Consider the following 22,753-nt stretch of genomic DNA (forward strand, 5'->3'; position numbering starts at 1 on the left):
ACTGCTTTATATGCCTAATCATCAATGTAAAGGCAGTTAAGCAATTAGATGCTATAAGATGCAATATCACTAACTCAGATTGCTAAATAAATATCTTGCCTGGGGATATGCAAATTTCAGAACATATAAAAATGCCAGCCAAGCAAGTTTAAATGCAATACCAGCATGAAACAGTTTAACAGTATCGAAGAAATCACAATTTTGATTTTTGTACAAGACAGTTAAAAAAGCAGAAGACAGAGACTAAAAAACTGAGTAATATCAGAGGTACACAGCCTACACAGTTCTCTCACACACCCATCACAGATTACTTCAGATTTCCTTGGTTGGAAACTGACCCTTGCTATACCCTGCACTCCATGTCTGAAAAGGCAGGCTGTTCCATCCAGTCAACTAGTTTACCCAACTGTTAATTTGCTACACAAAATAATAAAATAAAATATTAAGATTTTAAATCTAGAGCTCAGGACAGGCTTGTCAGTTTTACAGATCTTCAACCTATGGTAACGGGTGTTCACGTAGTTTTAATCATATACTATATTAGCATTACACTTAAGATAATGCAACAGCATATTGAGTAAATACTTGCTAACAGCAAAGGGCAGCTTAAAACATGCATTCCTAGTCTGAGAAGCCTACCCTTACACCTCTTAAAAAACATTCCAGAGCAGTATCATAAAATTTTGAGGTAAACCTGAGTAAAGGCACAATTTTTCTAATGGTATCACTGTGTCAACAGAGACATTCTAGCATCCATAATGAAATTCATTACTATCTTCTTTCAAAAAAGCTTATCACCATCTTCAGGGAAAGACAATTTCCAGTACTTGGCCTTTCTTTTAGTATCCTGAATACTAATGAAGCCCCAAAACATAACAACAACAGAACAACGTAACTGCACATCTGAACAAAAACTGAAGTAATTATGAACTTCCCAGCTACTTCTCTTTTTCATCTGTTGACATTTCTCACAGTACAAAGTCCAAACTGTGCAAATTCAACACAAGTAGTTGCCACCTATGGCCCATGCCTGCAGAGCAAAATATTTGTTCTCATAAGACATTTTCTTTCTGCATATGAAATGTCCTTCAACCCACACCAACTCAGCACTGATTTAAGGCTGATGCAATAACCAGCCAAGAGGCATCAGTGTGTATGTGAAACATGCTATTACCATCAAACACCAGTATTAGGACCTATGCAGGCAATCCTGAAGAAGGTATGAACAGAAGGGATAAACTAGTAAATTATCTACCCTTAAAAGCACCTCTAACTTTCAAGATACTTAAGAAGAGCATTTCTTCATAGCTCTACTCTTATATCTTTGGTCAAGCTTCTAGTTACTAACAGAAAAATACTCTAATTTCCTCTGTTTAAATAATTTATTGGACTTAAAATTGGACAACTCAGTCACTACTTCACTTATTACACTATTTACTCTGCAATTCTATGAAGAGGCACTCAGGCAAAAAGTTAAGGAAGGTTATCACCACTGAATAAGATTATATAGCAGAATACACAAATAAAGATTTGTCAGGACCTCAGCATATAAAATTCTTAAGTGCCCTTTAGATTGCTTGGGAGGAGATAGGTTCCTTCTAACTTCCTGACTGCAGAATAACTTGAAAGTATTAAAAACTATCTATGGCAAAAAGCCTCAATTCCTAGCCACTCAGGTATATAAATAACCAACAAATTTGCAACAATGACTTACACATTGACAGTGCTGTTCTTCATTATGAAAGAGAAGTATTTTGAAGAATCTAGAACAGCTACCCATGACATACGGCCACGTGACTGTTACTCACACAATGCCTTTGAAAAGACAAAAATAATAAATTGTAAGACCTGAGCAAGTGACTGGACTTGCTAGGCCCAGCATATTATTAAACTAATTAGATAAAGGTATCCCCTAATGTAACATATTATTACATTTGCTTAGGATTACAAAACAAAACTCTTTGTTATTTAGGAAAATTAACTACCAAGCTAAAAACAATATTATTTGAGATTGAGGGAATAGCTTCTCAGATACTTAAGTACATCAGTGATTTCTCCATCTTGAATGTTTAAAGAGAGTATTTTTCTCTCACTACTTATGAAAACCAGATTGGTTTTGATTCCTTGTTTGACCTCTTTGGGAATCACTTCCAAAGCATTTTACATGAAAACATAATTTTACATGGATATCACTTTAATATTTGACACAAACAACACTGTTACCTAAGTGTCACTCATTCCTGGTAACATTTGTAATGGGGTATCTATGGTTGTAGATCTAACCATAACCTTTAGCTTGTAGACCCCAGGCAGGAGATTGAGCTGTATCCTTCACATAAATTTCATGTTTTGCAATTAAAATCTAATGGATGGTAAACAGCGATCTTCCAGACTTCAGTACCCTGAACATTAGAGATGATCCCTGCTAATGAAAACACCATGTTACTTCAGGACAATGGTATGGACTACATGACAAGCAAGAAAACATGTGACAAATAACACTGGCAGACATGAGCTTGTCTGCTTGTCAGCTGAGCACGTCAGCTTGAGCGTTTTTCTGTTTTAAACATATATCCAAATTATTGCTAAAATATATGAAAAAGTGTAACTTTCTAGCTGAAAGGTACTAGAATTTCCACACTAATGCAGATTGGAAAAAAAACCCAAGTTTGATTCCCCCAGATCCCATCAGTACTCACAAGGATAAGTGGGTTTGAACCAAACAAACACCTGAATACTTAAAAAAACTTGTACTTGTGATGGAATTTCCTCTATTTCATAGCATGTGGCTAATTCTTTCCTAGTCTAAAGTTCTCAAGCACAATGCAAGCAAGGCTAGCTTCTTCAAGTGTAAGTAGCTGACTTGATCTTTCTTAAACTTTCTTCTCGTAAAATCACTTAGAATAGCACACAGTGCATTAGAGGTAGATGCAAAACATGTGTTTTTTTTATACTCTCCTGGGTGAGGAGAGTTATTTACATTACAAATTATGCACTTAGGTGTTCATAATCCTTTCAATAACTGTGTAATATTTTAAATATATTTTTATTTGATTACTAATAGACAGCAAACACAAAGGAAGAGTAGAAAGGTTTCCTGAAATAATACCACTAATACTCTACTACCACTTCATGAAGGGAAACTTTCCTCTTTAAGTATCTAGCTTATGAAACAAACAAAACATAATCAAAGAAAGAGACAATTTCTTTACTCTAATAGGTAGGCCAGCCAACTGGAAAGGCTTCCAGGGACATTCCATGGACAACTCAAACTTTTAGCCATCAGGATAACTCTCCCATGAAGGAATACAAGAGACAATTTTGCCCTCCACTGGCTAGAGCTATCGCTGGAAACCACGCCTGCCTCGCTGCTGTCAGAGCTGCCTATTTCATACAGCGTGAAAAGCCCTCTAGAGCAAATGTACCAATCCCATGTGAAGTACACTAATTAGTACAGGATATCACAAACAGGAAAGGGGGAAAACCATGTTGAGCAGATGGGAAGCAGCAAAGCAAGAAAATACCTCATAGAAATAAAATGATCGCTGTGGTGGGATGAAAAACGTCCAACACATATTCAGCCTTGAGAATTGCTAGAGCAGTGAACACACATGTGGAAAACCAGAACCTTGACATTCTTATTCCCAGCAAAAACATTCTGCATATTATTCTCCAGATAACTGAAAGTTTTTTATTTTCCAAACATGTTAGTTTGATGATGCTGTTTCTTGGAAGGTAGAAAGATGAAAACTCTATGAATTATGAAGGAAAGACTGTCTCAAAAAGGACAAAAAAGGGCAGAATGCAGGTCAAGAACAGGATACCAGAGAAGTACCCCTTAAAGCAATTTTTATTCTTATTTTTATGCAAATAAGCATTGAAATTACACTGGGAGAATAAGGGAAGAAAGTTGCTACATTCCAATGTTCAAAATTATTCAAATTTAAATGTATTCAACAATTATTAACCACAGGCTTAGATGAAAGAAGGCACTCCACAGGATTACACAGAGGCAACACCAGGGTAAGAATTAGGGGTTTTAAATTCTAAGTGGTGTAACAATTACTGTTTTAACAAACACTAACCTATTTACCTTTCTATTATTAAGATTTTCCTATCCCTCATCCCCCAATTATTTCCCACCTCTCAGTAGAAGTTTCTAACATCCCATTTAGAGTGAGGCCACACAAACCAGTGATTCAGGACTGGTTGTAAGTGAGGGGGAAGTGAAAACCTTCAGTGGAAAAGGGAGGAAAGGATCAATCAACTTGCAAGCAGATCAGCTGTCAGTAGAACTCAAAAGATTTCAGTGTGGAAACTGCTGCAGATTACTCCTGTCCTTCCTTTTGCACTGCAGCCATCTGCCTTCAAACTTCATCCTGCCAAAGGTTTCTGGTATCTCTATTGTTCTTGACACAAGACTGACACTTAGACGGAGGGAAAAAGAAACCCCTCTGGTGAGCTAGTTGGAGCCAAATTATTCTTTAGCATTTGTCTCCACCTTTGCCACTGCCTTTGCTTAAAAGGCAAAATTAAAAACTTCCTTTCTGTCGAACAACTTATCTGGAATCCAGAGTACTAAATACATCTCTACCCTGAGGGAAAAAAAACAAAACCAAAAATTTACAATTGTATTACTCTATTAAGAATTTATGAGAAGTAGATGAGAGAAGAAAAACCATAAAAAAAAAATGCTCTCTTAACTTGGAGTTAAAGATAATACACTACAAAAAGAGAAGTTACATTATACATTGCCTATGAAGTAAACTTTGCCATGGTTGGGACCAATCAGCAAGAAAGATCTACAAAGAGGTAACTGATAAAAAGGCCCTTCCCCATTCCAAATGTTTCTTACATCAGAGAAAGGCAATAGAAAGAAAGGCACATTAAAGATGGCACGGTCAAAAGTGAACAGAGTTAAAGTTACACTCATTCAGAGGAAAGAAAGAGATGCAAAGCTTTCCATATTCAAAGCCACAAGAAGCAAACCCAAGACCTAACAGCTAAAAGGTAATAGTTAAATTTATGATACAATCTAGAAATAGACATAAGTTATTGCATTTGGTGACATAATTAAGGCTTAAAGCTCCAGGCAGTGTACTTAAGTCTTTCAAAAACTTCATTCGTTCATTCATTTACTGACCAGGTGTCTCATGCTACCATAATTTTAATGACTCAAAGGGGTCCTCAGCAAACTTACGAAACTCAATTAAGGGCAGAAAAGTTAGCGCCCAAACTAACCTTAACTACCACACAAGTTTTTAACCAATTTACTCGTAGCTTCATGTATGACAAAAGGCGAGTTCGGGGAGGCGTACTGCAGGCAGACAAATCCGGCCTCTGAAGAGCAACAGGAAGCTTATGCAGACACAAAACCAAAAAAAACCCCACCAAGCACCTTCGAGACGACTCTGGCCCACACCGCCACCCCCACGGTGCGTGGGGTGAGGCCGCGGCGGGCAGGGATGCACACACAGCCCTCCTGAAGGCATTACACGCGGCCCTTTGCTAACATTCCTCGACACCACGATTCGATAGCGTGTTTACACAGGGCAAAATCTGCTATCAACAATACCCTATTAGAGCGACACTATCTTTAATCTACAGGCACGATAAGATGCCCCAACACGCATAAGCCCCGCGCAAACAGTGGCTAATGACCATTAATCCCCCCTATCTGCTCGGCGATCTCCCCTGCTCCCATTTATCACGCTGGTGCTTCACTTCACACACGTGGGTAAACTTTAACCGCCAAGGTGAAGCCGAGCCTGCCCCCAAGCGCCCCTCTGCAGCCCCCCACACCCTCATGGCTCCCCTCCCGGGGTGGGTGCGTGGGGTTAACCCCTACACGCGTGGGCCCCGGCGGTTTGGGAGGGGGGGGAACGGTCGTTAACGGACCGCCCGGGGCAGGGTGCGCAGTACCTGCGGCCTCTCCCCTGGCGCGGTAAGCGCAGGGGGCTCCAGCTAAGAGGCAGCCCCCCTCCCGGGGGAGGAGAGGGTCACATCCCGCCGGCCCCCTCCCGCCGAGGCTCATTACAAGCCCTGCTTATATCAAACAACCCTCAGGAGCTGCCAGCGGGGGAGGGGGCGCCGCACCCGGCGCCGCGCACCCCGCCCCCCCTCCCCCCCCCCTCACTCCGATCCCCGCGTCCAGCCCGGGGCAGCCCGCCCCCGCCCGCCCAGGGGCCGCGGTCGGCGGCAGATCCCGACACCGCGCCCCGGGGCAAACGCGGTACGGCGCCCACCGGGTGGAAATTAAGCTTCGTTTCCAAGGAAAGGAGGAGGGGAGGGAGGAGCAGAGAGGCCGGCTGGCCCATCTGCCCCCACCAAAGCGGAGCGGGCAGCGGGAGCCCAGCCACCGGCGCGGCCTCGCATCTGAGCCTCCTACGTGCGGTGATTACCTGAGGTGAGACATATGAATCCAAAGAGGTAAAAGTGAGCAAACTCCGCGATCATTGTCCTCGGGTGGCGCCTGCAAGCACTCTCATGCCAGAAGAGCGGGGGGAGAAACGATAAAGCCCCCAGTTGTAATTCCACAGAAGCTTAACGTAAACGAGGTTTCCTAATCCCGCCGGACTCCCAGGGCGAGCCCCCTCCGGGAAGAGCGCTGTCAGATCCGCGGGGCTCCAGCCGCACGCCAGCTCCGGCCGGCCTCCCCTCTCCTGGCCCAGGCTTTTCTCAGCGGCGCCTTGACACTTCCCAGGACCATCCAAAGCGACAGGAGAAAACAAAAGATCCTCGAGTTCCCGCAGCCGAGTTCCGCTGCCTCCCGATCACAAGTTGCTGCTCCGGCCCCAGACTTTGCTTTGGGTGCCCGGGACGAGCCAGTAACGGAACGAAGCCGGGACGGGTGGCGAGCGGCCACCGCCGCCCTCCGTGAAGGCGAGATGCGGACAGGGAAAAGGGTTCTTCGCGAAGTGCCCCGCCAAGTCACTGGGCAGAAAGCGCGGGCGTAGGGCGGGCGGCGGCGCGGGGCGAGCGGCGGGCAGAGCTCGGCGGCGGAGCAGCGGCAGCTCCCGCTCCCATCACGGGGGAAGGAGGCGGGCACGTTGGGGGCCGCGGCGGAGCCCAGCCGCAGTCAGGCGGGCCGGCGGGCAGGGGAACCCCGGCGGCAGCCCCTCGCCCTGCCTAGCATCGCCGCCGCCTCCTGTACTGGGGAATCCCAAACTCACCCTTTCCCGGAGGAAGGCACAGGCGGGGCGAGGAAAGCAAGAAAGAAAGAAAGGAGAGAAAGAGGGCGAGCAAAACTTCCCCGGGCCAACGCCCCCAGCCACCCACCCCACCCCACCCCACCCGCCTCGGTGCAGCAGCGGCGGCGGGAGGAGGAGTAGGAGAAGGAGGAGCGGCTCCTCGCCTTCCCCCTCCGCCGGGACAGGGGTGCACAAGTCAGGAGGGGCCGACACCCGCTGCGCCTGAACTTTCTGGTGTCACGCCGAGCTGTTCGCGGCCGCCGTGGGTTTTCCCCCTCCGCCTCCTTGCCCGCTCTGCTGCTGCCGCCTCCGCCGCGGCAGGTCTGGTGCCGCCTCAGGACACCTTAAAGGAGCCGCACCTACACGGCCCCCGCACGCCCGCCGCGGCCCGGCCCGGCGGATCCCGCCCCACCCCGGCCCGCCCTGCGAGGAGCCGGCACCGCCTCCCGCCCCCTCCCCCAGCCGGCCGCCGTCTAAGGTAACGCGCGGGGCAGCAGCCGCCTCCACCGCCCCGCTGCCCCCGGCCGTCCCTCGGGGCACAGCATAGCTCCCCGCCCCCCTCCCAAGTCTGAGCTAGAGGGAGGGGGAGAGACCCCGGGTTGAGCATCAGTCACCGAAAAAGTGGAGAAAACAAATCAGCAGGAAAAAACCCCACATCTCTTGTGTCCGGAACCCCAAGTCTCCGAGGGGAAACCGCATGATGAGTGTTGAGGCCTCTCTCGAGGTTATGGACCACCTGGCACGCTGTTACCAAGCGATTCCGCACCGTTAGGCACCGGCACACCACCGTGGCACGTTGAGCCGCAGCCTGCCTTTACCCCTCATCGGTTGCCTGTCCGTTTTCCTTCCCTCTGTTACAATGATTTATGGCACCAGCATGTGGCATTGTTGGCAGGTCCAGCATGGTCTGGCATTCCCGATGGAGCAAGGAGACTGAGCTTTGTCCCGTGGTCCCCAAAGCCTGCAGCTTGGCCATGCTCCAGGTGTGGACGGAACCTCTGGAAGAGGTTTCCTGAAATCTGAACACCTGCAGCTTGGCACAAGGTCGCTTACAGTCAGCTCCACATGGTTGTGTTAGCTTTACCTCGTGCCCCAAGAAGCAGCAATGAGGCGAGAAGGCATTCACCAAGGTGAAAAGGATGGCTGGACCTGGAAGAAAGACTGCTACCGGACAAGTCAAACATATGGCAGCACTAGCACCTCACAGCAAATCTCCAGCTGTTTCTAGGCTTGACTAATTAGGTTATGAGGATTGAATGAGATGTAAAAAACACATTTCATTTCCAAGAAACATGTTGAACATATTAATCCCATTGCAAGTGAGCCTTTTCTTGCAGCAGGAGAATCAAACTCCAGAGAAAGAAACCTCCTCTGCTTCCTGTCATAGGATGTGTACCCGCTCCATGTTGCTTTTAGCCAAACAGGTGGGATGCTCTCAGCCACTAGCAATCAAACCACACTTGTGCTGCCATGCCACTGCTTGCCCCATTTCATCTCCCTCTGGCTGGCATAGGGCATAAACTGACTAAAAGGACAACACCAGAAGGTCTTGTGCACTGTAGAGACTCTATTTTAGTCCACTTTTCTACAAGATCTGTAAAGATGAATTTTCAATAATGTAAAGCATAGCAAAACTGGCTCACATTGGAAAAGGAAGTTCTGGGTTCGTGTTTCAGTTTCAGCCACTGGCAAGATTATCCACTAGAGCTGGTAAAGACAAGCATTAGAGGACTCAAAAGTTAGAAAAACAATCTAGTGTTTTAATACCAACTGGACATTAATTTTCAGAGAGAAAAATGAATTTGTATCCTACTTCATAGACATTTAGAAACAATCACAGCTATGGAATCAATAACACTGAGTACTCTTGCATATTGAAATATTTCTTCAAGCCATACCTAGCCAACAGTTTCTGTTCAATGGCTCCATGCCATCATTCTGCTGTTTATGGAAGAAAACTGTATTATCACCTCCAGAATTAAAACACACCACAAAAACACTGAAAAGGTCCTAGGTAGTCCTTGAACCCTATAAGAAGTTTGAGATTTCAATAAATTAGGTTTGGGGGTAGTTGGTTTTTTAATTAAATAAATGGGAGTCACATACAGGACTGAAAACAAGCCTCAGGAGTTCATTTATTTCACCACCCTATTCTGAGTTAGGGTCAAATATAAGTAGACTACCAGAAGCAAGTATTTTTAAATCCCATTACTATAAACTTCTAATGACTGGTTTTCATATTCTCTTTAGGTAACCTGTGCCAGTTACTATATAGTCAGATATTTGGGTTTTTTATAGCCTACACTAAATAGTATTAAGGAAGGAAAGAAAATGTACCACCACCACTGAAATAATTTTGAATGTGTGGGGCTTTTTAATTCCTTCTGTGTCAATACCTGACAGTCACATATTTAAACTGATTGCCTCTGGTAAAAAAATCAAACCCACAAATCTACAAATAGGCCACTCTCTAGGTAATGAATGGGTTTACATATTTGGTGAATGTACATACATCTATTTTATATATGCATGTATTTATTTACTTGTAAAGTGTCATTTTTATTAATTCCTGTTTACATATGAAGCTGTCAATATCCTCTAATCTTTAATTATAAAAACATATTTTAATGTATTTATATGATATATGTATTATCTAGCAACATAAATTATTCCAGTTATTTTTATCTGGCAACAAGCACAGATGATGTCGAGAGAAGGTAAATAAAGCACTCAGGTAATTCCCAGTGTGTTTTCTCTAAAGCTAAATCCTGTTCATTAGTGAAGTAGTAGGCTTCTAGATTCACACACTCTTTTGCTTAAATCATTCAAAATAAGGGCCAGTAAAATTTTATGCTGCGTTGAAGTCTTATGTATGCTGGATGCTAATTTTCTAATTTCACATTTCAGGTACAAATGTATTCTTACTATAGCATTGGATTAAAGTTCTGAAGCTTGAATGACCTTACCATATGATGATGATCTGAGTGTAAGTATAATAGACTAAAGCTTTTGTGCCACAACTACCCCATCTTTAACAGGCATCTAAGAGTGTTTCTATCACCATAAAGAAATCTTTATCCTTTGAGAAATACAGATCCATTCTACTTTAGGTAGCTATAGTGGAAGTACACTAGCGCTTCAAAGACTTCTTCAGTTTGTACAGTCTCAGATACTTCATAACATAATATTTAGCTGTCAGTGTGTTTTCAGAAGAATTATTGGGAGTGGATATATGCTGCTCTAATTATATTTTTTTAAATTTATTTAGATTGTAATAATATATAACAGCTGCATGGTTGAATGAATCTCTTCAAATTGCAAACCTACTGATATTCATCAGAGTATCTTAAGACTAACTGACATAATCTTTAATTCTGCAGATGTTCTTACAGAATGTGTGCTATTCAAGCATCTTTATTGTCCTTGATACTGAGACATGTATACATAGATATGAGACACACACATATCTAGATGTAGATGCATGTCAGAAAATCATTCTAGGAGAAGAAATCTGACTTTAACCTCTTCAGATCTGGGGAACACTTCTGTTTGTATTAAAATGCAGATATACTTGCTATGTTAACTCTGGAATATGTGAAATTTCAATGCCTGAAAAATAATCAGGTAAGAAAAAGTAAATTTTGTGGCATCTGAAAAGGCGAAGGCAAAAATGTATTCCACTCTAAATTACATTGATGGATAATTTTGACTCCAAAATCACAGAAAAAAATAGCCCATTTCCACTGAATTTTTTTTAAGTTTTGTGCAACTCGTTTAAAATGGTCATCTGTGGTAATATTAAGCCTTTCTTCTACGACAAGCACATAAGTAATTTTCTCTTAAAAAAATTAAAACTTAAGTTTTTAAGTAAATCTTAAAACTACGGAAAATACAGAAATGTATGTATTTGATTGTACAATAACATACATCCACTATATTCATCAAAGTGAAGCACTATCTCTACTTCCCAGCATTTGTCTTTGTATTTAAATTTCACACACATTTACTGAATGCACAACCGTTGAAGGACTAAATTTTTAAGCTGGTATTTATCTTTTTCTAAATCTAACTCCGTGACCCTCACCATTTTTAAGACTTTCACAGACATCTGAGTTCTGAGAGGATAGGACTGCTCCTCTGTACAAAATTACATGTGCTGCCTACGTTTGAGGCACAGGACTCTGGTTGCAAAACCTCCAAGAAAAGGTTCTACAGAATTAATGGTTGTGATTCAGCAGATGGCACTCTTCCCCCAAAGTGACTGAAATACGTGCTGCTTGTGATACAAGGGAAAATTTGCTTTTAGAGATCATTTATTTCATGTCATCCAGAAGAGACTTAATTTCTGTAAGTGCTAAAGATTCTAGGGTACTTCTCTCTAGAGGCACAGGTATGCACAGGATGTTTTGGATGTGCTATGGGGCAACTTCACTCTCCACAAACCTTTTTGAACTTCAAATGACTCTTACCTTCCTGGTCTTAAAACTACTGTGTAGCCTTTCAGTTATCTATTCTAGCTGGCTGGCAGAAATACCTGTCTCTGTGTGTATTATATGATCACATATGCACATGTCTGTATGTGTTCACAAAGTTTATCATTCTGAGCATTCCAAGGCTGGCAGCAAGGCTGACTCAATCAGTAACTTTATTCTATATGCTGCAACTAAGCTTTCCATTGGCATCACAGAGAACTAGGTAAGATAAGAGTGCACTGTTGGTGTTACGAGTTGGACTAGTACAAAGATGTCTCTACAATTTATTCAAACTAGCACTATTTTCACAGATTTTTGTCAAGAGGTGCATGACATCCATCCCAGGCTTAGACCTGCTTTTATATGATTGACCATGTAGATTCCAGAATCCCACAGAAATAACCAGTGCAGTTGCATGTTTACCCGTAGTAACTCATGTGTCCTGTCCCTTGGGTTTTGTTTTGTTCTTTTTCCCCAGTTAATCTCTTACTCACTTTAATGTTAGTTATTTGCCTAGTATAGTCTAAACTATGTTTCAATTACTGTGTCACATTGTTACCCTCAGAATGTAATGTTCATTTTAAAAAGGCAGCCACTTTAGTAGTCCACCATATTCCTGACATTTTTCTATTAGATATAACTAAGTCTCAAAAACTAATTCCTCCCAGACTATTTAGGGCATCGTAGAAGTCATCTGTGGGATTATTTAGTCAGCTGTCTTAAAAAAACTATTAATTTTTTTTCCTAAGTGTAAGCATTAATATATGGAATACAATTTAAAAATATAATTACAGATCTCTTTGTATGTTTGTCCGTAAGAGTACTGTGGGCATAACCTGTGGTAGAATCCTAACTGAAGCCAATAAACTTACATGATGGCAAAATAATTTCAGTAGTTTTTTTTCAGGTCTTAGTATTTTTAAAAAATAGGTATTTCTATGTTGGAGTTCAACAGGCAGTGAAATTTTTAGAAGAAGGAGAACTGTAAAGTTGTAAAGTATAACTGAATATAAGGTGCATGGGTAGCAAAACTTGAAAGCATCCAGTTGCCATATAATTAATTTGGATAATTATTATGAGTAAACAAAAATCATTAAGATTTCCATGGCCATAATAAATCAAATTTTTGTCTTTTTCTTGACCTGGATGGTTACTGTTTAAACCTGCTATTCAAAGAAATTATTTTCTTGGTTTTGATTTTTATGGTCTTAACATGATTTTGCTTTTATTTTCATTAATTTTGGGATGTAGCTCTTATTTCTTCGATGTTACTCTTAATTACAGTATCAGTGAATTCAGACTTCCAGTATCTTTCACTATGTACAACATTTAGAATGCTACTCATAGTCATTGTAGAGTAAGGAACACTAGCTATAAAATATAAGATTTTATTTGCTATGTTGAATTTGTAGATAGAGATCCTAAACAAGCTCAAGCCTCATTATGCTAGGTGTATAAAACAATGTGACAAAAGATCCTTTCTTCAAAGGAATTATAAGCATCATTATCAACATAAAAGAATATAAGAAAAATTCACCACTGGCATAAAAATGCAAAATTCCATTGATGTTTATCCTTTAATACTCCTTTATATTGGGGGTGAATGTGGCTTTTCATTTCTGTTTCAAAGATGCTATAGCACATCCCCACTGGAAAAAAAAAGATCACTGAAGCTATACTCCTTCTGTTCACCCAGTAAAAAATGCTAAGGGCATATTTTCTATTCACTCTATTCAGCAGACTAGCTCAAATGTTTCTTTAAAAATTAATATAATTATAGGAAATATTGTGTAGGACTTCTCTGGGATTGTTCTTTTTAATGACAAAATGCTAATCTGCTTAATACGTAATTTATATACAAACTACACAGTATTTACTACAAACCTAGTGTTATCTCTGATATTACTAAACAAAGAGAGACCTGTCCCTGAAATCTCGGTATTTGGTTTAAATGTTTAACAAATGAGCCATTCAGTGCTATCTCCTTGTTTCTCTACAGACCATAGGAAGGGTATGAGGGTGTCACCTAGTGGATTGTTCAGACTGCCTGTAAGAGAGCAAACAAGAGAAAACATCCAAATGGCACTGAATGAACTTAGAGAATGAAAGAGAAGGGATTCTTTTTTTCTTTATTTAATTACTGCAGGAATTGTGAAGGCTTCAACAGAGCATTATTGTTCTTTAATATCTGCCTTTGAGTTCCCATTCAAGTCACAGAATCTCTTGGCACTGAAAACAGCTGTAAGAATGATGCATCTAAAAGTTTGAAGAGAAAATTACTTATGTTCCTGTGTCAGAAAAAAGGTTTAATATTACCACAGATGACCATTTTAAATGAGATACACAAAGCTTTTGTTTAAAATTACAAATAAGTGGAAGAAATTATATACAGTGCCTGTAGGTTTCATCAATTATGCTTTAAAAGAAAGAACTATTCCATGGTTTTCAACAGGCCATCAAAAAAGGGTTTTTTACATATATTAGTTTGAGATTGCAGTATGCATTTATAATTCATGAATAGTTAAGGTTAACCTTAGCAATCTGGAGATGAAAAGGATTACATAAACTATCCATCTTATTTCTTTGACTGAATTACTGCACATATTTAAAGCAGACGCCACTTAAGAACTGAATACCTGCAGTGAATTAACTCAGTCAAATGCAAAGCAGATACCCAAGCCAGCTTTCCCAGTACAATTTCAATTGCATGTTGAAATTTAAAATAACCAGCATACAATTTATAATTGCATGATGAAAGCCTATCTGATCCCATATATTTAACCTCTTTTAATTAAAAAAATGCTTACTATAGCTTGAATATTATGATCTGTACTTGAGTGGAGGAAGGAAAAAAAGTAAGGATGGAACTACAAATGATAGAGACATCCTGTTTTAGTGCCTAGAGCATATATTTAACTACAACCCTTGACATTTTTCAGTGTGTACTGTGTAACGAGCACAGGAAGAGGAGAAAATACTTGCCTCGTGATGACATGCTTATTTGCTGGTGCCAGAAGTACATACTTACTACCTGTCAGTAGGCACAGTATGCTATCAAGAACAGCAGCAAAAATCTTAAAAATGTCTATTTCTTAGTGTAATTCCCAAATGAAAAATGTGTGTAAATGTATTTCAAGCATTTGAGTAAAACCAAACTACTCTGACTTTTGAGTTAGGAAATAAAAGGGTAAAAAAAAAAAAAAACAAACAAAAAAAAATTAGCTAACCCTTCTTCCCCAAAAGAAAGAACAGAGTTATGTTAATCATAACCATCTTATTCTTCTAGACATTAAATGCTTTCAGGCCCTTGGAAGCATTTCTGTCCTCTTTAGGACATGGAGTTATTCTGAGGTTCTTTTTGCTTTTTACTTTCTTTTTTTTTTTTTTTTTCCTCAAAATGGTTGGTCTGGGTACTAATGAATTTTGGTGAGAAGTGCCCAGGTGATATATATTGTGAAATTCATCAGCAGACACTGATAAAGTACAAAATCTGCAGGGCAGGTATGGATTGCTGCTGAGGGAGAGGATGCTGTCAGTAAGTCTTGTATACCCATTTACACAGCAGACTGGGTTTTGTCTAAACAGTTCCTCCTAGCTTTGTGCAGGAAACACAGGTAACAGCAGTACTAGGCTCCCAGATTACATACATCTCCTTTCCCTCAGAAGGTCAGTCTGCCTTCAGAATAAAAAAAATTAAAACCAAGCAAATAAATAGCCCCCACCCCCCAAAAAAACCCACCCCAAAATAAAAACCCACCACCACCAAAACAAACTACGGAAAAGGCCTTGGGCCCTAGCTAGATATTTCATTAAAAAGAAAACTGGTCTTGCATGTGTTCTGCTTAAAACCTCCCAAAGGACAAATCTGTCAGAGTATGTCTACATAGTTAGGAGCACCCAATAACACAACTCTTCCTCCCACTCTCCGAGACGGCCTGACACGAGCCAGCTCCAATCCAGAAGCTGTGTAAATATGCTAGCGTAGTGCCAAGCCTGAGCTAACACAGGTTGTGTCTCAACAGGCCTTATTAGCTCAGGCTCATTACTATAATAACATGGCTGTGTGGCTGCTGCACTGCAGCTGCCTCTCTCTGCCTGCCTTACCATGAGCAAGGAGCTGAAGTATCTGCTCCTGACCGTGTAGACATGCCGTCAGCATGTTCCTCCTCTTCTGCCTGGAGATTGTGTCATTTGATTTAAAACCAGCAGCTGCTCCTCTCAAAAGAAAAAGAACAAAAAAAAACACCAAAAAAAAAACAAAAAAAAAAACAAAAAAAAAAAAAAAAAAAGCCCAAACCAAAACAATTCTACTGGCAGAAAAGGACATTTTAAAAATAGCATGTTTGTGAAAGGTTGTGGAGGGCTGAATGCCTCTAGCAGGCCAGTGCTAGATCATGCCTGTTAAGACGTACTGGTGTTTTTTCCCAAGTAGAAAGCCCAACCTGAGGCAAGGATCATCTAGGTAAAGAACATCGAGTTTCCTCTTCTCTCACCCGTAACAGAGAAGATGCAAGAGTAAATTACACACTTAGCACTGGTAGAGGCCTACAAAAATGCAGCAATCTGCTTTCAATAAAAGGTGAAAAATTCATCCTTCTCATTTCTATAAATGGACAAGTGTATTTCCCCAGCTTTTACTGAGTGGACACAAGTCATCTGCAGTTACCCTCAACTACACTGTTGGACAGACATCCTACTTTTAGCTGGATGGCACAGTGATATCTGCATGGACCCATAGCTAACTTCAAAGAATGCAACAAGAACGGCAATATTGCTTTTTAAATCTTAATGGTAGAAGGGGACAGCATAAGAATGGTAGTTCAGATAGTAATATCCTACTAAATAAGTACTCAGACTGAAAAAAATCTCAGGCAAAGTTCCTATAGACCACAATGGGGGAAGATACTACTGGGAATCTACCCCTTCCACACGATCCCTGTAGCTGTAATTCTTTGGTGTGTAAGTAAGTACAAGAGCAGAAGCAACACACAAATATGTGACAAAAACCTTCTTCTAAGCCTACACCTAAACATGCACACACGTGCAGAAAAGTATTGCCAATCAATTTTTTTTCATGATTTATTTAATACATTATTTTTTGTTTTAGCTTTAACTGACATTTTTAAATGTTCCTTCCTAATGATAAAGCTGGGAAACTGTCACTTCTGTGTACTCAAAACTGATAGTCTCACACAGAGATAACAACCTCAGGCCAAGGGAGGGTTTGCAATAATGAATCTTTGCATATTGCCATGAAAATGTGGTACTACCAAGGGATCTCTTCTTAACTAGCAGGGAGAACAACTCACCTGAGTAAAAGTTGGAGAGATTTCATTCAATCACATGCATTTGGTTCTCTTCATGAATAACTTAATTTTTAATTGTAAAATTTTAAATATTCTTCCCATCTTTCAAGAAAATGTACATGCTTACATTTTGAGACACATTTTGGTATGCAATACTACTCAGGTTGCAAGATTTTAATTTTGATTAAACAAACTGGTTGTGATTATTAGAATGGGGAAATCCTCTCAGTCAGTTCAATAATTAAGAAGTCTACACGTCTGTCAGTAAAGTACTTACCAAACCTCCAATGTACTTTATCTGTTCTTACCCAACTGTTTCCATAAACCAAGTTTCTAGTTGTTAGTGAACTATGCTGCAATGTTCAGCACACTCTTCTGGTATTAAGTTGATAAAAACACTTTAGTTTTCCATTTTAGGTGATTTAAAGTGGTATAAAATGGTTCAAAGACTGGAGGCTCAAACCATTATGAACTTGGAATCATAGAACCATAGAATCATTAAGGTTTCAGAAGACCTGTAGGACCATCAAATCCAAATGTCAATCTAATACCACCATGCCAACTAAACCATGTCCTAAAATGTCATGTAGATATATTTTTTTAACACCTCCAGGGATGGTAACTTCTACCAGTATCCTAGGTTGTTGAGACACTCTAAGAGGCTTTTAAGTAAAACCAGCCAGATTTATCATAAAAAAGACCAAATTTGACATAAACTTTTTACGATGTTGTGTAGACCTTTCAAGTTTTCTTTAGAAAGAATATTTGCTAAATTCTCAAATTCTATGAAAGATTTCAGGGCTAAAGCAAGAGACTATTAAAAGCATCATCTGACGTCCATATAACTTAAAAAAGTTTATTCTGTGTGAGTAAAGAAAGATTGTGAAAACCTTATCAGAATGGTCATGTTATATTTCAGTATTTCACATGGAATTTCAAAGCTGTTGACTTATGTATTTTTCCCAGCCAACACATAACCAATAACCAGAGACTGAAGTCACTGTTAAAGCAAGGAACTGAATGTGATAATCTTGGTCAATATCTTGAACTGCTTTTAAGAAAATGGGAATGATATTTTAGGCAGTTAAGTATATATGGACTGAAGAATCCTGCTTCAGAAGTTTTATGGCATGAAAAGAAGGAAATACTGAAAATCAGCTTGGTTTTTCCTTCCCAACTTGCTACTGTTTACATAAAGCTTAGTGAGATGCAATTTACTCCCAAGGAGTTAATTTATACTTTCTGTGAATAAATATCAAACACACAAACATCTTCTCTGAGGCAAGATTAATCATGTAATTCTTTTTAAAATGCTGTATCATTTGAAGTATGTATTTCATAGCAGCTTGGTTAAACTTGCCTGAATTCGAAAGGGTATAAATAAAAACAAGGCCTAGGATGTTCTTATTTTTCTCTTTCAGTTCTCTCTGAGCACTGAGTAAATGTTATAAACCTGGCTCAAATTTGGCATCTTGGAAACATGAGTGAGGGTTTCAAAAGTCCTGTGCAGAGGGGGATGTTCAACTGCCATTGAAAGAACTCCCCTTGGTATTCTTGAAAATCCCACCCCTAAACCTTTATTAAGCATCCCTTGAAAGAGATTTTTGCTTGAAGCCATAAATCTTCCCATCAGATATGCAGGGCAAATCACCAATTAACAGGAGACATGAAGGATTTTCTTGATTACAATTTGGACATGTATTTCTCTGGAGAGCTGCTTTTGTTCAAAACCATCCTGTCTCCTCCATGTTTGAGAAGAGAGTGTGTTTCACAGTCAAAAACTGGACAATTTTGTTGCAATAGAAATATGGCTTTGTATAGCCTAAAATGTTTTCTTGAGATGAATTGATCACAATATGTGATATTGTTTTGAGACATTCTGCTTTTGTGTGACACAATGGCATTTGATCCAAATCTAAGCTAATCATCAGGGGATTTTTGGTTCTTGGCTATGCCACATCCTAAGCAGGTAGAAGCTTGAGGTGACAACCCACTGCCTGAGAGCAGGTGTGGGAGACATGCCTCTCACTTTTCAGATATGTATGAAAACCTGGAGTCCTTCTGTTTTCTTCTACAGTATCTTAATGATTCATCATACCTTTGATTATCCACATCATTTAGGCAAGGAGCATGACATAATTATCTTTGAAATCTTTTTTGCCCTCATGTGGACTGCAGTTGTTTCTACTTTCTTTGTTTGGATTTAGTTTTTAAACAACATATTAACTAGAGGAAACAGTTTGATCAGTAATTAGAGTTTCTACCAGTGAAATGATTTCTTACTTACCGTGTACAGTCACTAAAACTTGACATCTTCAAGAAATAGCACATTCTTTTATTACCCATTGGATTCAGGATATGGATTTAACACTGTTTTCTAATTTAAACATTGGAGACTGAAGTAAGCACACACTGAAAAACCCATCTTACAGAGGGGAATCTTGGCACACAAAAATACACAGATTGTTGCAGATTGTTGTTAAATTTAACAATTTAATTAAAAGTATAGCAATCCTGTAATATCCTGGCCTAAATGCTCCTGTAGTTGATATGGCACTTTACATAGAGCATAGGTCTCAGCTCTTAAAAAGAAAAAAAAAAAAAAAAAAGCTGTCTAAGTAAAGAGTAAACTGAAGCAGATCCAGGGATGGCAGCCACCTCTGTGGTACAGCAGTCTCACCATCAAACACATGCTAACAGCAACAGGCAGAAAGGAAAACTGAAAGGCCATCTTTCCAGTGCCCTGCAGCTGCACAGGTGACAAACCCTTCAGTCTGACAGTGATTCCATAACCATAAAGTTAAATCCAGGTCCATATACTAAGTAACAACAAAATTTTGATGTTCTTTCCATTAATTCTTCAAATATTTGCTGTCAAACACACTGCCATGTCCAAATGAGAGCACAACAGTGCTGCTTCATGAGGCTTGAGGTCACATCTTCTGGAGTAATGTGAAAATCTTATTCCTGTCCTTTCCTGGACAAACTGGGAACTTGTATTAATACCCACAAGAGAAAAAAAAAAAAAAAAAAAAAAAAGGCATATAAACTTTTCAGTGCCAATCTGTTAACAAGTTTAGACACATGAAATCTATTTCTACAGTAGAAATTAGATACCAGCTTCTGGAACTGATATTGACAAACTATTGTTATCATCATCATCTTGAGACCTCTCATATAAATAGAAGGATTGGACCAGATGACCCTTGAGGTCCCTTCCAGCCTGACGTTCTATGATTCTATTATTATTATTATTATTATCATCATCATCATCAACCAATCATACCATGGTCCTGAAGAGTCAAAGGAAGAAGTGAAATCTTCATTTTTTGATCCCCACAAATTAAGAGAAAGTGTTTTTCTGGAAGTGTTAAGCAACTACAACTGTGTCTTACAGAGCTCAGGGGTTAGGGGGGGAATTTAAATGGCTTTTATAGATTATAATTTTTAATCAAAAGGCCTTGTCTATCTTAGATGCTACAAATCATGTAACTGATACTAAACACTATATTATCTCACAGATGAGGATGGGTATTCTGAAGATTTTATATACTGCAACTAATATAAAAAGTTTTATTTGTGTCTGCAACTATAACCATGCCACAACACGCACAAGATTCTTTTCTGCTCTATTGAAGAAAATTAACATAGATCCAAAACATGATAGTCTATACCAACAAAATGGCAATGAGTTACTTCTTTGACACCTCTTCAATTTGTGGTTTATAAACTATAAAACAAGTTGATTACACTCATGTTCCTAATTATAAAAGTTAAAGGAATTTTCCTATCTTTCAATGAATTAATGTTTTCACTTGATTACAAGTACGATTGGACAAGTCCTTTAATGAAATATGTGGCACACTTGTATTAAATACAATCACACATTGCTCAGCGAGGTTGCCAATTAAGTGAAACAAATACAACTCCTCAAAGGTTTCCATGAAATAAGTAATTATTTTCTAGTATGCAGCTTCATAGACTACAAAGAATAAATCACATAAAATAAAGGCAAGACACTAACAATCCAATTTCATGCAAAATTCCAACTCCTGAAAGGTCTGAAGCCCCAGGCACTTAGAATTTACTGTTCTCATTCAAAGAAATGCTTTGCAGACCTAAATGAATATTTTAGGGTTTTTTTCTTTGAGTCAAATGATCCATCTGTTTACTAAAACAATTCACTGCAAATCCAAAGAGGTCATTTCAGGGTAAAACCTCCATCTTAGCAAAGGGTAAACCAAACAGGGTGTCAAGTTGAACTATTTGAAGTATAAGGTGACATCAGATAATGTTTGATGATGGTCAGATTGTATTATCTTTCTGCTGCAGCACTTTTAAGACTGGGATATAAGGAATCATTTTCATGGAAGGTGTAACAACAAAGGTTTATATTTCTATTTCATTATCCTAGTTTTACACTGTCAAGTAGTGTTGATAACAAATTTTATATGCAAGAATGTATATACTCTCCAGCTGACTAAACAAATTACAGCCACATCATCAGACAAAGAAGGGTTTGTCAGAAGGTTATGAATTTCTAAGTTAAATCAATGCAATAGGTATATGCCAGACAATGTTTCTCATCTTCTTCCATTTTAGAGTTAGAGATTCCATTTATTTAAAATCCCTAATTTGCAGTAAAGTTGGAATGCTTTGATGTGGGACTTGGTGGCAGGGGCAAAAGAGTAAAACCCATATAAAATATGTTCTTGTGGAATCAGCACACTAAGTATGAAAATGTTTGTCTGAAAAAAAGCTGCACCATATTACCTAAATTTAACATTACCAAAATTTTAGTGGTGTTTGTTTTTCAATACTTCTTCCACTAAACTCAAGGGAGAATTTATTGTCCCTTTGAATTTATTATAATTTCAAAATTACAATCTTTTTTTGCTTCCTGAAATAGAAAAACAATCGAGAAGTTGCCATGATTCTTCAAATGTTATCACCAGTTTCAAGAATTAACAGAATGCATAGAAAATAAGAGCTTTTCTCAGTGAGGTGATTCCATCCACTGGTTGGGTTTTTTTCCACCCTATTCCATGCATAGGGAACAGGCAGATGGAAATGCTGTATTTATGTCTCTGCAGATGTGGAGGAAACTGCATTAAGCAAACAAGCTTGTGTCTTCCACCTCACAACCTGTGCCTGTTTCTGACCTCTTGCTGCATGATTGGTTTAGACTCAGTCTCATGACTTTTCATACACCTGAAGTTAGGCAAGATAAACATCATCTTTAAATGTAACACTAGAGGTCCACCTGAGTGAAGGACCTTGTTCTGTTTGGAAAAAGATGCTCACACAAAGGCATCTTCAATATGTAGCTTCAGATGTATTTAATTCAGGTCTTTGAGCTGGGAGTCTGCTGTAGACAGTCTGTGAGGAAACAGTGAAACTTCTAAGAGCTCTGAATCCAAGTGCTTCACCTGAACCATCAGTCATCTGATTGAATCACCTGAATCAATCAGTTGCCTTGATGATTTAAAAAAAAATTCTAAATCAGCCATTTGCATACAATTAATTAAGAACTGAGGTGGCTGTAAGAACAGGACAGATTAATGTCACTGCAGTTTCCTTTAACACCATTACATTTCTCCTATTCTTATGCAATGACAAAAAACTAAGCACAGCTGTATTTCCCTGCCTAGTGGTTTTGCAGCACAGGAGGAAATTGCTCAAGCCACAGTAAAGAACTTCTACTGAGTCTTACATATGCACAATGTATGTGCTTCTCTCTTGGTCCTCTTTGTCATTTACCCGTTCTTGCATTCAGAAAGAAGCC

General features: G+C 39.6%; 1 protein-coding gene across 8 annotated transcripts in view; it reads right to left on the reverse strand.

Moving 5' to 3' along the window:
* ROBO1 (roundabout guidance receptor 1) overlaps positions 1–22,753 on the reverse strand; it is a 685,371-nt gene that overhangs the window by 281,980 nt on the left and 380,638 nt on the right. The window contains exon 1 of one of the 8 annotated variants that reach the window (XM_071755970.1): positions 6,402–7,023. The exons of 5 other annotated variants lie outside the window; for them this stretch is intronic. In XM_071755970.1, the coding sequence (XP_071612071.1) occupies positions 6,402–6,456 (55 nt within the window). In that variant the 5' untranslated portion in view covers positions 6,457–7,023. Of the gene's footprint in view, positions 1–6,401; positions 7,024–22,753 lie in introns of those variants that run through there. 2 more of the 8 variants (XM_071755979.1, XM_071755963.1) reach the window with 2 other exon arrangements.

Source organism: Heliangelus exortis, chromosome 1 (genome assembly GCF_036169615.1).
Source record: "Heliangelus exortis chromosome 1, bHelExo1.hap1, whole genome shotgun sequence".
Taxonomy (NCBI): Eukaryota; Metazoa; Chordata; class Aves; order Apodiformes; family Trochilidae; genus Heliangelus; species Heliangelus exortis.